We start from the raw sequence: 15700 nt of genomic DNA on the forward strand, positions 1-15700 counted from the left end.
AAAGACGTGTAATTAAGCGCGATATGATCGCTCCTTGTCGCTCCTTATCGGGCGATTATGTGTCCTAAATTCGTAACAATGGATTCCGGGATGCGCGAATTCGCGCGTTATCTTGGAACTGTTTGTCGCGGGAGTATATCCGACGACGGCTTGATTGCAAGTAATAATAGCAATTGTGATTCATCGTCAAATTCACCGCGCTCCCGTGCACCGGCAATCACACAAATTTGGCGAAACCGACGCAATTATTTACGGCGGCAAAGCCACGAACATCGAGTCTCTTTCTTCGTTCGTATTCCGTCGCTTCTGTTACAAAGCACGAGCAGAAATCGTTTGAAATGCTTCATTCTGATCGAAGTGAAACGAGAGCTGCGTTCAGCTGTCGGTCCCAAATCAATCCCGATAAGATCAGCGTGGATTGCCATTTCTCCCGATTAATATCTCGCAAATTGCTACGAAGCTCAAAGAGTGTGCGAGCAAAGTTGCGTGTTGTATAGATAGAGCTCATACACGAAGGGCGTATCCGTACGCAAGTCCAGAATACTCGGAGGATATCGCTCGCGTGCGCATCACCATTACAAACTTTGGAAAGCGCGCGCATAATCACGATGCTAATGAAGAAATAAGCACCCGCGGCGGCGCGGCGGCGTGTTGCGTACCGCAGAAAGAAAAGAAGAATTACGAGCGGCGAGATGTCGGGAGCGATTAGACTGAGTGGATGGATGGATGGATGGATGGATGGATGTATTTTCGCACCTGTGGTTACAAAATTTTCCTGCGATCGTTTATCGCGGCGAGGTCGTGTTTGTTTCGCCACGAAAAACAGCGTTTGCCGACCACGTTGTTAACACGTTGCCTGTCATGCTGAAATATTTCGATGCTCAACTCGAATTGGAATCGCTAAATAAGATAAACGTATCCCAGTATCCCCCGACCACTTTGAAAACAAATATTTACTATTTATCTTAATAATAATAAATGAAAGTAATAATTATTGTAAAAAAAAACTGCAATATTTGACGATTAATTGGAAAAAAAATATATCCAATTTGATTTGAATTATTTTTCTCTACTTGAGTTTTCAAAAAAATGTAAATTTATATCAAAATGTATTTACATTAATATTATACTATTCTTAATATTATGTATTGTATTTTTTGTGACGACGCTTGAACGAGCTTGAACGCGTCCGGTTACCGGGACATTTACCTCTTTTATACGGCAGATACATTCGTTGGCTCGTCTGATCGACGTCCTGCTTGCCATATATATTTAATTTGCTACACGCAATTAGTTACATTTTAAATTAGCCAATATTAACCGTCGGTCCCCCGGAGTGTGTCGGCACACTGTGTCGGCAGTCGACGTGCTAAAAACCTAAGAATAAATCGATAAAATGATTGCTCTTCAACGCGAACGTCATTACGTTCGTCGTTACGACGCCACACCGCAAGAGACAAAGTTGAAAAAAGAAAAGACAAGAGCGGTGAATCGCAATCTTCTCGTTAATGTCACGTATCGTTCGCAGAAGCATCGTAATCTTCGCGCGAGATCCGCGCACGTGAGAATCTTATTGAGCCGCGGGCCGTTGCGAGAACAGAACAGTGCCCCCGCTGGTGAAGTCTGAGTAAGCGTTTCAGGCCGAAGAAGTCGAGTCAAGTGTCGGCGAATTGCGCAAATCATTGCGACTTGCGTTCTTCTTTTCGATCGGCGCGACCACGTCGCTTGATTCGCGCGAGTAACGCGGCGCACCGACATGCGCGTTACCCGCGCGATCATAGTGTGCGTACAATGATAATAATGTAACGACGTAACGCGCAACGTAAATCCCCCGTGAGAACTGTCCTTCGTTCGTCTCCTTCTTATCGCGCTCTTTTATCACTCGTTCGTGACGCGCGTCTCGGAAAGAAACAAATCGACGACGAAGTTGATTACTTCGCGCGATTTCGTTTATACTCGCGAGACACGGACGTTTCTGACGTATCATCAACGTCATATCGTTCCACTAAAACAACCGATTGTGCAGGTCGCTTGTTTTAGCAAACGTCCGACGCCACATCGTCATTGTAATATGCACACGCTGCATAAGCAACAGATCTGCTGCTCGTCTCGAATGTCGCGGTCTCGAACCGCGAGATTAACGCAAACGTCTCGTATAGTCTTTTCCTTAATCAATCATCGCTTCATTATTGATCCACAACCGGCTCTATAAAAGTGGCATGGTAATCAGGTGTTTAGAATAACAAAAGAAAGATCCGCGTATTGTCACGAGTGCCTTCTCTCGAGAATCAAGTCGCTTCCATTTTCCGAATTTATCTACAAGAAACCGTCCTACCGTCTGTCAGAAAAAATCCCCTTTCGCCAACTCGGCCTCTCGTTTCGGACATGTCGCGAGAAAATTCGCGCGACAAGAAAAACGCCTCGTGACGAAAGAGAGACGCAGGAGTGCAGCAGGATGCGTGTCGCGCGACTTGACTCATGGTCTTGCGTCGTGGTCCGGCGTAGCACGCTCGCGTGTGAGTTTTGTATTTTTTGCGAGGCGTCGATTTCCATATTTCGTGGTCACGGCTGCGAGCCCCGGTCGAAGCGTCCAGCACATGACATCCGCGATCGTTGATGCCTTCAACGAGGGAACAAAGGGGCTCCAGCCGATACACCCGACACCCTGACAGGCCGCCTCCTCCTCGCGGTAGAGAAAGAGACCAGCAGACCAGCGGAGAAAGGCGGAGAGAATAAGGAGAAAGAAAACGGAGAACAGAGAAAATCCTCGTCGGGATACGTCCGTCCATCCGTCGGGTGTAAGTCCGTGTTCACCGCAGCGATACTGGTTTCCCGGTTACTCGGCTCGCTCGCGCACGGATAGTCGCTGAATATACCCACGAGACACTTGCCCAGATGCGCGTATATATTGATATAATATAATATACAGATACATATATGTATATATACAGGGTGCTAAATTTCAAACGTAACAGGTAAAAAATCTTGAAAACTATGAAAGATATTAAAAAAAGCTAAAACACGTGTTCCATGGGGACGAGAAGGGGAAAGAGAATGGCATTACAAGCTTTTTATTTGGGAGCGCATTTTCAAAGTCAGTTGAAGGTCAACTTAGCTTTTTTAAATGGAAAGCCCAATTTTTTATTATATCCAATTATATCTTCTTTCTCTACCAATTAATTTCAACAACTTTTGTCTGAAACATTTTTTTATTTGCCTAATATTTTTTTAAATGTTTAAGGAAAACTTGGTAATTTTTTCAACATTTAACTTACGATATCTCGCTAACTATTCGTCGAAAGAAAAAATAATATTAGACCTTTTTATTTACTATCTTTATTTACTATCAAGAATATATTACTATAGCAGTGCTATATAATAATACTATAAACCTAACTTTTGTTAATTTAATAATTTTGGAATCTCCAAAGGTCGATAAGTTAACAAAAGTTAGGGCACTATTAAAGTAATATATTCTTAATAGTAAATCAAGTAAAAAAGTCTAATACTATTTTTTCTTTCGACGAATAGTTAACGAGATATCGTAAGTTAAATGTTGAAAAAGTTACCAAGTTTTCCTTAAATATTTCAAAAAATATTAGGCAAATAAAAAAATGTTTCAGACAAAAGTTGTTAAAATTAATTGGTAGAAAAGGGAGATATAATAAAAAATTGGGCTTTCCATTTAAAAAAATTAAGTTGACCCTCAACTGACCTTGCAAATACCCTCCAAATAAAAAACTGATAATGCCATTCTCTTTCCCCTTCGAAATCATGGAACACGTGTTTTAGCTTTTTTTAATATCTTTCATAGTTTTCGAGATCTTTTACCTATTACGTTTGAAATTTAGCACCCTGTGTATATATATATATATAACAAATGATGGAAGGCCTAGCATGACGACATAACAGGACAAAGAGTTTACGCTTCGCACACGATATCCCCTCGAGGTTTTGCTGAAAACCGGCGTAACCGAACTCCCACCGCTCCGGCTTGCTTACTCCGGTAGCTCCGCGTTTCGTTGGAGCGTGAAAGGGCGATCGCCGAAGACAAGCGAATCACGATAGTGTGTGCGGCTCACTCCCAGCGATTTTCCTCGGAAATTTTCCCCCGCAAAATCCACCGTGGAAAATCGCAATTTGTTTACGTGCCGTTGACGCGCGTAATTTCGATCGGACTCGCATCGCCGAGGGATGATGACAACGATGCAGTTTTCGACAACGAAGCGAGCGAGACACTCTCGCGCGGTGTCGTCCACTTTCGCCGGTTGACCTTCGCGACGGCGATTTTCCAGCGAGAGTACGCGAAACGAGTCTCCCGCCGAGGTGCCGACGTTCATAATACCCGGTTTTAACGCCTCGACAAAGAAATAGAGAGCCCTGTTACCGTGCACGGTCATGAGGGTCGCTACGAACGTCATCATCAATGCGAGACCCCTCGGAAACCGGTGACCGCGAGCCGCGGATTACCTCATTGTTACTTTTAAATCGCGAGTAGAGTCACGGTTTTTTGCGTAAAAGGCGCGCGAAGCAGGATGTCGAATTGGAATGTTCACGATTGCGGAAATCGACCGGCGGCGAACAGCCGGTTGTTAAACATTACCGGTAATACTTTTTCCGCCTCGTAATTCTTCACCCTTCACCTCGGACAACCAAGCCGCCGACCGATAGATCAGCAAACCGTTTCCGCGGAAACGAGACGATTAAATGGAGCGACATATATAAACGTCACACGATCAATCATCAAATGGAGATACCGATATCGTCGCGCATTGTATCGTTCCCGCTCCCCGAGAAGAAAAGACCTCACAACTCAATAGTGCACGAGACAATTCGCTCTCCTGCAACTGGAATGCCAGCCGTACGTACAATAAAGCGAGCGAGCACGTGGGCCACGCAACAGCTTTATTTCTCTCTCTCTCTCTCTCTCTCTCTCTCTCTCTCTCTCTCTCTCTCTCTCGCTGTAGTTTATTGACAATTATAATTTTAATTAGCGGCGAACGGCGGTTACAGTCGCGATACACTCGAGAGCGCACTTGCTTTTGCTGGCGTCAGACATATTCCCATGGTCGTTATAGTGAGTCACGATGACGCTCTGGTAAAAATAAATCGCGGGATCTACGCGATCTTATACGCCAATTAACGAGTCGCTACTGTCAAAATAATGGCTATAAGAAGATCGCGTTTGAAGGATTTCGTGGTATGTGATGACTGAATAATATAATATCGTATTATTATAGCGAGATATGTATTGCACGTTATCGTGAGATCGGACCATCTGTATAATATTATGCGAAGGAAAAAAAAATGAAAAATTTTATTTTAATTGTATCAGATTCTTCTTGAGATCGTTACACTATTCTCATGTATTGTACGTCATGTATGTACGTCAACAAAAGGTTCAAACCCGTATATTATGAATAAATAAATAAATAAATAGATTGTTCTCGCAAACGCGAAATTGTCGTCCATTTTTCTAGGAGATCTCTCTTTTCTTTTTTACTTTTATTTTTATTAAAATTCATCATTCGGATTCGCGTCGTTGTAAGATCGGAATCATTTTTTACGATAATTTCCAGCCGCGTTCTCGAAAAATCTCAATTACCGATTAACGGTTCGTCGCGTGTTAAGCACACAGTTAAGCGCGACGATTAATTACGGAATTAAGATAGCTAAGAAGTCTCGCGATTCCCTGTCCGACGGATGAGCGATCGCTGCCACATTGTGCGCTCACGTGAACAGATAGATTAGGGTGAAAGTGACCGATTAGGATCGTCTTTCGCCGACTGTTTCGCGAACGCGCCGCCGATGAAGTTCCCTCAAAAATACGCGCGAGCTTGATGACAAGAGGATTTCCGGTGGTACGTGGCAGCTGTCGCGCAATCTTTAGACGGCTGCACGGAATTCATCGGTGACGGACGTCCGAATATATTTTCGGCGTTAGAAAGCGCGGTGAGGGGAAAAAACGGGATAAAAAGGAAATTTGGAGAGACCGGTTTGAGTCGCGCAAAGAGAAATTTCGCATTCCGGTGCGAAATGTTGCTCTCGCAATCGAGCTCCGTTCTTGCATTTTCTATTACTGACGATTTACTCGACGCGCGTCTCGCGCAAATTGCGTACTTGAGAGACGAAATATTAATATTTTCTTGGGACTATTAGATATCCGCTTTCGACGTACGATTTCTCGCAAGACGATTCAATGCGCAGACGTTTATCAACGCAGATAGAGCCAGAGAGTCAGCGTCTCGCGGCATGCACGTAAAGTGTAACGTAAACATAATATCATTTTTTATCTTGCGTAAAGAAGCGCATTTAGATAAGCATGCACATTAGCAGCAGCGAGCGTCGGGCGATCTTTCAGATGCTCCACGAGAGGGAACGGTCGGGGTATCGAACAACATCCGATTGAACGATTGTTCGAAGTACACACGAGCACAAAGTAAACTTGAATCGCGACTTAAGCGTGTTTTCGAGTGGCAGTGCACAGTGGATGTAAAACGACGATGACTAGCTATGCTTACCATTATTCTCCCTACGCCCACCAACGCGACTTTCTCTCTATCGGCGCACCGACGCCGTAAATCGGCTCTTGCGAATGATAGGTGCGCGTCGAATGTGGCATGACTAACTTTATCAAGAAAATTGCCCGAAGTCAACGTAATTTATCTTCAGCGAAGTATCGATAATACAGTTAGGCGTAACAAGCGTAAAGTCTCGTACAGACGCGAGACTATGTTTAGAAAGTTCCAAATGCGCGCGGGTCGTATTTTGCGTGTGTGAAATGAACTGCATTACAAATTCTAAATAACCAGTCGAGAAAGAAAGAAAGAAAGAAAGAAAGAGAAAAAAAAACACACGCTTGATGCTTTCGCGGCGGAGAGCGAACGTTTCGCGAATGTCAAGAATGTTGAACATCATTCGTGCATTATTCACGCGTTCCGCATCGTTAATTTGTAGAACGATTTCACGGTGCGGGCGGACGACGCGAGATAAATCGCGAGCCGAGCCGCGCTTAAAAGCGGGCGACAGAAAATGCACAAAAGCTCCTGGTATCCTGGCTCTGGCTGGTTGTGCAAATGAAACGTATCTCGCCGCAATTCGCGAGGATCGCCATCGCAGTCGCGTGAACGATGCACGCCGAGCGCGCGCAATGATATCGCTTTTCTCGAGCAGCGGCGGAACAGACAAAGAGAGTCGCGCATTTCGCGAGATATAATCCGGTTTTGTGCTCTAAAAAATACGATATCGAGGTCGGCTTGACGCGACAGCGCGGCGAACTGCCGAAAACCTTTCTTCTCTTTGTGCGGGCGTATTCGCCCGTGTTACAAGAACGTGTCGCGGACGTGTACGCGCGCGTAATCAGACATCGCGTTACGTTCCTTGTACGTCGGGTAATAATTGCATAAAGTTGAGCGCGTATCGCATACATATTTAATTGTAAGGAATAACTACATCCGGCAGCCACACACGCGAAGCGTCTTGGAAATCGCGTACTTTCTCTTCCTTCGTCTGGACGTCCAGACGTCTTTCGAGAACCGGCCGATTTCCGATACGTCTGTTACAGTCTGTAAAGAGCGTACACGGCATAAATGGCAGTTGGCTTCAAATATCGTCCTAGTTTTTTTGTGAGCCGATAGATGAAATCTTTGTCGTGAATGCTTTGTCACAAAAGATTCAGTTGGCGTCGAACTCTAACCTGAGAAACGCGTTAACCGCCATGAGTGCCGCATACGCATCGCTCTACGAGGCTGTGTTCCTTTGTTTCCACCCCAAAGGACCAAAAATGTCATATGCAGTGGCTGCTAAATACATGGGGAAGTCGCTAAGTGGGTTCAGCAATATAAGAAGATCAAAAATGTCGATGGCTTGCCAGAACGTGGCTCGATAGGCAAAGTGACGCCGAATATGGAAAAAAAAAAAATTGTGAATTTGTTTAAGCGGAACCCGACCTTAATGCTTAAAATTTATGAGAAGTGTTTGTTGCCGACTGCTGAACGATGCTTCATAAAAAAAAACGAGGACTGGATCTTACAGGAAGACAACGACCCAAAACACCGGAGCAAGCTTTGCACCGAGTGGAAAGAGCAGTCTGGCATCGTCACACTTGATTGGCGATTGCAGTCGCCAGATGCAAATCCCATTGAAAATGTGTGGACATATCTCAAGCACAAGCTTCGAGGAAAAAGAGTGTGCACTTTGAAGCAGCTGACACGACAAATTCGTCTCATTTGGAGGTCCTTACCGAACGAATACGCAGTCAACTTAGTGGAAAGTGCCTCGGAGATGCCAGGCAATTATCAATGCCGGTGGTGACTCGACTCATTATTAATGGTATAGTATTTTTCTTCTCATGGAGTACAACAAATCCATGTACTTAAAAATCATTAAAAATAAATTTTTCTACACATTAACCCGTGCACGCTCTTACTTTACAGACTGTACATCGAGACGGAAGTCGCTGTTAAACTGACGTGGGTTTTTTTCGTAATAATCGTAATCACCATGCATATGGGTGTCGCAAAGCTTACGGGCAGATATCAATTGAAAATAATCGGACATTGTCCTCGAGTGATCCTCAAACGACGCTCATTCAAATACTCCGTCTTGACTAAACTCTGAGAGACCGAAGACGCGCAAAAACGTGAGCAGTAAGTGTATTGACCGTAGAAAGAATAATATTCTCAGATCGTAAAAAGAATAATAAATCGTAGTTAGTCAATTTGCTTACTGCTCACGTTTTTTTATTCGTACCATGGGCCTAAGACCCGTGTTAACCCTTTCACTGCTGAATTAACTTCCCTTGAGAAAATTATTAAAATATTTGGTAGCTCTACATTCTTTGGGTCGCTGATTACGAATCTAAAGTAAGATTTGTCAAATTCAAAATGGCGGATATGGCTCAATATGGCGATCATGATGTACAAAATTAATGAAAATTCCAATTATTATTAAATAATGACCAGGTTGTAATAAGAACATATGATTCTAGACGATGGAATTCGATCGAGCTGGAAAAAATTTATGTGGGAATGTAGGTTCAATACTGCACATTTATGCTTACTAGAGATTAAACATTCATTTTTGAGTAAAATAATATTGATATGAAGTATGAATAAGATGGAGATAGAGAATGAAAAAACTAGGAAAATAGAGCAAAACTAGGAAAAAGTGCAAAAGAGTCACATCTCGGCCGTTTTTGTAGAAATATTTGTTTAAAAAAAAAAATCTAACCTGCAAAAAATACTGAAAAAAAAATATATGTCTTTGTACAACATCAGAAAAATATTTGGTAAAAATTTCAGACCTCTACATTCAATACTCTCCGCGAGGAATCGATTTTTCCCTAAAAAAAGCATTTTTTTTCAATCATCAACTTTGATTTGTTATAAATAATCATAAATTAATATAATTGGGTATAAGAATTATGTGATTTACAATGCAAAATTGAATCAAGAAAAGGTGGGAAGTATACCTCCCACTAACAGTGAAAGAGTTAATGACCGTAATAACTCAAATTGGGAATTTAGAATCAGATATTTTTCCGTTGAAAGGACTTCTCTTTCCCCTTTCGGAGAGGACTCCGACTCAATGTTGGGCTTCAATTCTTCCTTTCTGCCGCATGCTTTCTGACAGCAAGCATTCAAACACCGCGAGAAGAGTGCTCAATCGAAATTTTCACGCGACTCCTCAGCCCATAAACGAAACAAGCCTTCAACGATCGCGCCGGTCATAAAATCGTTCTCAATCCCTTCTTCGAGAAACAGAAAGAAAGAGAAAGAGAGAATGAGTAAAAATCGATCCCGATCCTCGCGTCTGACGTCCGACATCCGCGCGCGCGCGCGCGCGGCCGATATATACCTTCGCGTATTTGGCGTTTCTTTATAGGCTGCGGCGCGCCGGTGCGCCTTCTCCTCGCGTAGGTGTGAACCGGCACGATCAGTCGCGGCCTTGGAATGAGGAAGCCCCCCTGAGCGTTGCCGGTTGTCGGCTGGTTCATGTCGGAACAGTCGCTGTCGGTGCTGCTAGATCCCCTGGACCGTGCGTTCTCCCTCGTCGCCGACGAACATCCAGTCGGATGTTCCTCCAGCTCGGTCACGAGCTGCGACACCATGTCGGTGTATGGCCGTCGGTGTAAGGCCTCGTCCTCCTGCTGCCTGGAGGAAACTTTAACTCCGTTTCTGCCCGCATTGTTATTGTTGGCCCAATTGACACCGCACTCTCGCCAACTGGCTTCGTAGAGCAACTCCATCGCTCGGCCGCGCGTCGCATCCGGGTCCAAGAGGAGTTCCGAGTCCTCGAGAACCGCCCGACCAGGATAACTTCGGACCTTCATGACCTCGAGTTCGAGTTCGCGGCTTCGGCGAGTCGAAGAGGAGATAGAGATAGAGATAGAGAGGAAGAGAGAGAGAGAGAGAGAGAGAGAGAGAGGAAGAAAGAGAGAGAGAGAGGAAGAGAGAGAGAGAGGTCGACCCCGTTCTTAGCTCAGCTCGCCAACTCGAGACTTTCGCTCGCGACTTTTTCCCCGGTCCTCGAACTGCTCAGCGCGCGCGTGCGCGCAAAGGTCAAAGGCCGATCGCCAATCGGCGTACACGGCGACAATGCCGATGTAGCTCTCATCCGGTGCGACGAGCTTGACGGTATTTCCACACGGTCGACCGCATTTTCCCCGACTTTGTTCTTTTCCACTCGCGCGAGCCTGTCGTCGTTTGCGCGAGCAATCTCGTCTGCCGTTTGCCGAACGTTAAAGTCGCCTATGAGAATATTGTCGGTGGATTCCTGCGGATGACAGACTGGCCGGTGCGGGAACGCGTAGCTCTGGTCGAGGCCAGAGGCATCGTCGCGCACGCTGAAATTGGCGGTGGTCCAGACAGAAGATCGACTCTACCTCTCTGCGCGTTGTCGGAGCCCACTTGTCTTCGATTATCGTCGCGGATCCGAGAGAATCGCCCGAAGCGGAGAGTCACGTCCGCGCGATGTGTTCTCCCGGAATTACGCGTGTCCGCCTGTCGAGAGAGAAAGAGGGTCGACGAAAAATCGTCGACGAGCGCGAACAACCGCGAATCGGTGCTTCCTCACGTCCGCTTCACGTCCGATCGGACGCGTTCACTGCAATTCATTCGCGGCTTCCGTTCGCCGGTGTCCGTCACTGACAAACCGGCGCGTCGCTAAACACCACGCGGGTAGCCACCGTGCTGCCATCACCAACCAACCGATCGTTTCGAGGTTCCGTGCGCACGGGAACCTCTCGCGAGTCGCTTACAGGATGCTCGACTTCCGTCGAGTGTCGTTCTCCATGCGATCCCGATCCCTTTCCGTTTTTCAAGAACGGCGCGATCGGCGACGAAATCGTGCGGATGGAATCTTTCGGCGGCGGATGATGAAACGAGAACAAAATATCGGGATCGTATGTTCTCCAGGTCGATCGAGGTCCTTGATGAATCCTGATGACTACTTTGGCGAAAGGACTCTGGTTCTCTCTCTCTCTCTCTCTCTCTCTCTCTCTCTCTCTCTCTCTCTCTCTCTCTATCTCTCTCTCTCTCTCTCTCTCTCTCTTTCTCCCTCCCTCCCTCTCTCTTCCTCTCTTCTTCGTGAAAGAACAAACGAGTGAACGAAAAAGATCGATCGATCGCAATCGCGCAGAGCAGCGTCGCGTAGGAGTCGTCGTCGCAGACGTGCCTTCCAGTCGCGGTCCTGAAGAAGGTCCTGCCGAAGGAGGACACCGCGGTCACGAGCCTCCGCGTCGCGACTGACGCTCACTGACAGCGTTCACGACTGGTGAAAAGTATGCCCGTGAGCGGCGAACAGCACCACGAGAACTCCCTTCCCTCGACGAGACGCGGGAGTCCCCACCATGAGTCGGTCGCGGCTCGTGAGAGAAAGGACAGCGGTTCTCAATTCGCCATTCTCGCCCCCGCATCGCACTTACTCACCTACGCGAACATGAGGGAAACTGCGGTGTCTTTGCCCCCACGGAGACCCGCGACACCGAATTCATAACGAGATCCTGTTAACTACTTTAGCGGGAAGAGGAGTGTGAAGAGTCGAAGATAAAAACCTCTTCGCCACGGTAGCGAAAGATAATATTGATTTAAAAGGGTCTCTCTCTCTCTCTCTCTCTCTCTCTCTCTCTCTCTCTCTCTCTCTCTCTCTCTCTCTCTCTCTCTCTCTCTCTCTCTCTCTCTCTCTCTCTCTCTCTCTACTGAGCAAATGGCTCAATAATAAAAATAGCATAACGCAGATATGATAGCGTCACATCTTTGCTATTGCTTGATCTTTTTTACTGGCGACGGAACGATGCGCTAACTTCGCATTTTTCGGTAATTCATTGTCACTTTCTTGATGAATTTCGATCGAACACGAGTCTCGCTTTTAGGTATTTGAATTCTAGATGCGTGTATGTGTGCATAATCGGTCAAGATAGCTGACAATATATAAGCGATAACTTAAATCTAATTTTCAAATTTTCTCAGATTGTAATTATTACCGAGGTTCTGATTATCTTAATATCATATAAGAATGCCATGACAAAGAATCTATTTCGCACATCAGCAAATACGTGTACGTTACCGTTCGATTATGCGATCGGGACGACACGGACGAGTGATAACATTAATAATCGGACCGAGGTAGGAGAGAAACGACGAGCGTCGTGTTTTTCCATGAAAATAAAAAATGACTGACACGCCGTTTATTATGAAATAACATCGATGCGATACTTTGTCTGGAGGAAATCGAGTCCCGAGGAAGGAGATCCTCGTATTGAAGCAATCAGATATAATAGCGTTTACGTAAACTCATTTTCAATGCAGCGACAGGATACAAAAACATAGATTAAACAGATTAAATAATTAAGTGCACAAATTTATACATTTCGTAGAATAATTGTAAATATCATTTACGTAATAAAAATGTGTGAGAAACATATTTGCACAAGCGCGTTATATTTCTGTATGTCATTAGATGCTTCAAAGTTCATCTAAACTCGTCATTAGCTCGTCACTTCGTCCAATGTGGAAACGATCGAGATTATTTTCGTGATTTTAATTAGGCGAATCTCACAAAACGTGAGAGGATATTTAAGAAGTAAATATTTAAACACATATAGAACTTTCTTCTGTCGCGCGTCGTAATCTTTTATTTATCGTTTCATTAACTTCCCAAGTGATTTGAGGTGCTTTACGAATCTCCCCTAAGCGAAAAATCATTTTATCTCATAAACTACATTTACTCACCCTCCATAACGAAAACAGTGGATCCGACATCGCCCTCTTTTATGATTACCGAGCCAGCCGGAAACGTAACGGGGTGCATGCAATCGACGATCTCCCGGATCTGCGTACGTTCCAGATTTTTCATGAAGTCGTTGTCCAATATGGCAGCCTTGATCAATTCGCGGGACCTTGAAACAAAAGAAGGATCTCGTCAAGTTTCTCACTTTTCGCTGTGCTAAAAAAAAAAAAAAAAAAAATGATATTTCTACATAGAATATAATTGATAAACATAACAGGGAGAGGAGATGCAATTTCCGGAACTGAAATAGATGTGGAATTGTCGAGAAATAAAAAAAGATTTCACATCGTTATGACATATTTGTTGTAAAGTAATAATACGATTTCGCAAAATTTTCGCTCTTTCGGTTAAGTTCTTTTTTTCTCATAGAAAGCACTAAGTACACGAAAAAATTCATATTTTCTCCAATGCTTGTTGTTAATTAAATCCCGTTTATAACTATGAGATCATTCATGCGCGCAATTACCGCTTCCAATGAGAGAAAAATACCTTAATTGACCTTGCTCTAGCATTAATGAGCGCATCGACATCATATGATTTAAGTCTGATTGCTGATGTCGTGCTGCTCCAGTTGCATTTATCAATACCGATAAAATGGCCGTTCGTTTGTAGCGCACGTTTTTTGAAACTTTCGATTCGTTTCTTATCACTTCTACGACGCTATGTACTTCGTTTAATTTTATTTCAGAATCGTGCCAGTAAATCTCACTTGTGTGTTACAACAAATATACATCTCTCTCTCTCTCTCTCTCTCTCTCTCTCTCTCGCTCGCTCTCGGACTTATCCGTCTACCAAATGCAAACCAATCATCAATTCGAAAACAACTTGTCCGATTGACGCGTACAACAACGAAAATAATCAAAGATGGAGCAAACGAGATTCTCGTCGGGGGAGTTCAGCAAGAAGAGAGAAACCAGAGTCGAGAATGAAAGAAAATGGACAACGAAAAGCCACGCGAGACACAACCGAGACATCATCATCATCATCAGCCATCTCTACCTTTGCGTCTTGGTAAACTTCACCACCGGTTTCGCGTCGCTTCGCAGGGGTAGCGGTTCCGCCGATATCGCCTGCCGCTTCGATCTCTGACTGGCACCGATGTTGTCGGACGCCAAGCTCTGATCGACGACGATCTGCCGGAACCTGTCGATCTCCTTCTGAAGGTAGCAGATCAGGACGTCGCGCTCCTCGAGTGCTCGCTCGAGTGCCTCGACGGTCTCGTCGCGACGTCGCAACGCTTCCGTCCGTTCGTACAGCAATCTCTTGAGGTCGCGTATCGAATCCATTCTCCTCGTTCTCAGCACGCCAATTTCGTGGGACACTCTTCAACAACGTAGCGCGCACGCGATCTCGCGACCCATGCACGAGGACGACGAAGACGACGAAGAGGACGAGACGACGACAATGACGACGATGATATCACGCTGCACTTTCGTTTGCCAATGGAGCCATCGTTGAATAACAACACTGTCAGTCAGTATTAATCATACGCGCATCATGAGCACTCGAACTGGTCTTACGGCTTATTTGTCACAGAGAATTGTGTGTACTCGCCAGGAGCATAATTTTTTTTTTCATTTACCGACGCGGCGCGTTGTGTTAATGATCAGTTATTAATAAACGAGCGATTCTCTGATTCTGAAGCTGAGGAATCTATAGTTAGATTTCACTTGGACGTCGGAACCTCGTCGCACAAAACGAACACGATGAGGTACGTTTTATACAATTTGTAACTTCGTCGCGAGTATTAATAGACGGGGAAAATTGAACGCGAAGTTTGAGCCCCTGTCGAACGTCGTTGGGGACGATACCAAAAGCCAGTGGGGGATATATTTGCTTCCTCGATAATAAGACGAAGCACCGGTTACATAAGAAGTTAGAAGTTTCCCGGATGGGCCTCCCCGGAAGGTGACAAGAAGCAGCGCACTTTTTGGAAAGAAAAAATATCCCTGAAATAACAGACACAAACTCTCCGACCACGTTGTGCACAATCGCGTTGCACGGATAAAAAATACACTGCAAACCCGAGTGTGTTATTTTAACACATATAAGCTGAAGCTTTCTTCACGCGTTTCTTCTTTGAACGCGGTTGTCTCAAAATCACGTGATTTGATGCATCACTTTCGATTTCGGATATCACTTAACGCGTTTAAACGCGTTTAAACGACGTGATTTAACACGACAAGATACGCGTAAAGAAAGCTTCAGCTTATACGCGTCAAAATAACACACTCGAGTTTGCAATGTACTCACTGAATTTTCCATCTGTTTGTAATCAGACTAGACGATCGTCTGTTGGAACGATTGCGATAGTTCGCGCGAGTCTAACGCAAGCCAATTAATAATTTAACGCGACCTACAAAAAAACTTCCGCGTAGATAATCATTCGACGATACGTTATCCGGAATAT

The 15700-nt window shown here is 44.9% G+C and overlaps 1 protein-coding gene across 3 annotated transcripts in view; it reads right to left on the bottom strand.

Annotated features, from left to right (window-relative positions):
- The window catches only part of for (cGMP-dependent protein kinase for), a 38840-nt gene that overhangs the window by 5152 nt on the left and 17988 nt on the right, over positions 1 to 15700 (bottom strand). The window contains exons 2-3 of one of the 3 annotated variants that reach the window (XM_025299773.1): positions 14290 to 14757; positions 13233 to 13399 (exon numbers count right to left, since the gene is read on the bottom strand). In XM_025299773.1, the coding sequence (XP_025155558.1) occupies positions 13233 to 13399; positions 14290 to 14576 (454 nt within the window). In that variant the 5' untranslated portion in view covers positions 14577 to 14757. Of the gene's footprint in view, positions 1 to 9858; positions 10406 to 13232; positions 13400 to 14289; positions 14758 to 15700 lie in introns of those variants that run through there. The other 2 variants (XM_025299771.1, XM_025299772.1) reach the window with 2 other exon arrangements.

This window comes from Harpegnathos saltator, unplaced genomic scaffold (genome assembly GCF_003227715.2).
Source record: "Harpegnathos saltator strain DR-91 unplaced genomic scaffold, Hsal_v8.6 scaffold293, whole genome shotgun sequence".
NCBI lineage: Eukaryota > Metazoa > Arthropoda > Insecta > Hymenoptera > Formicidae > Harpegnathos > Harpegnathos saltator.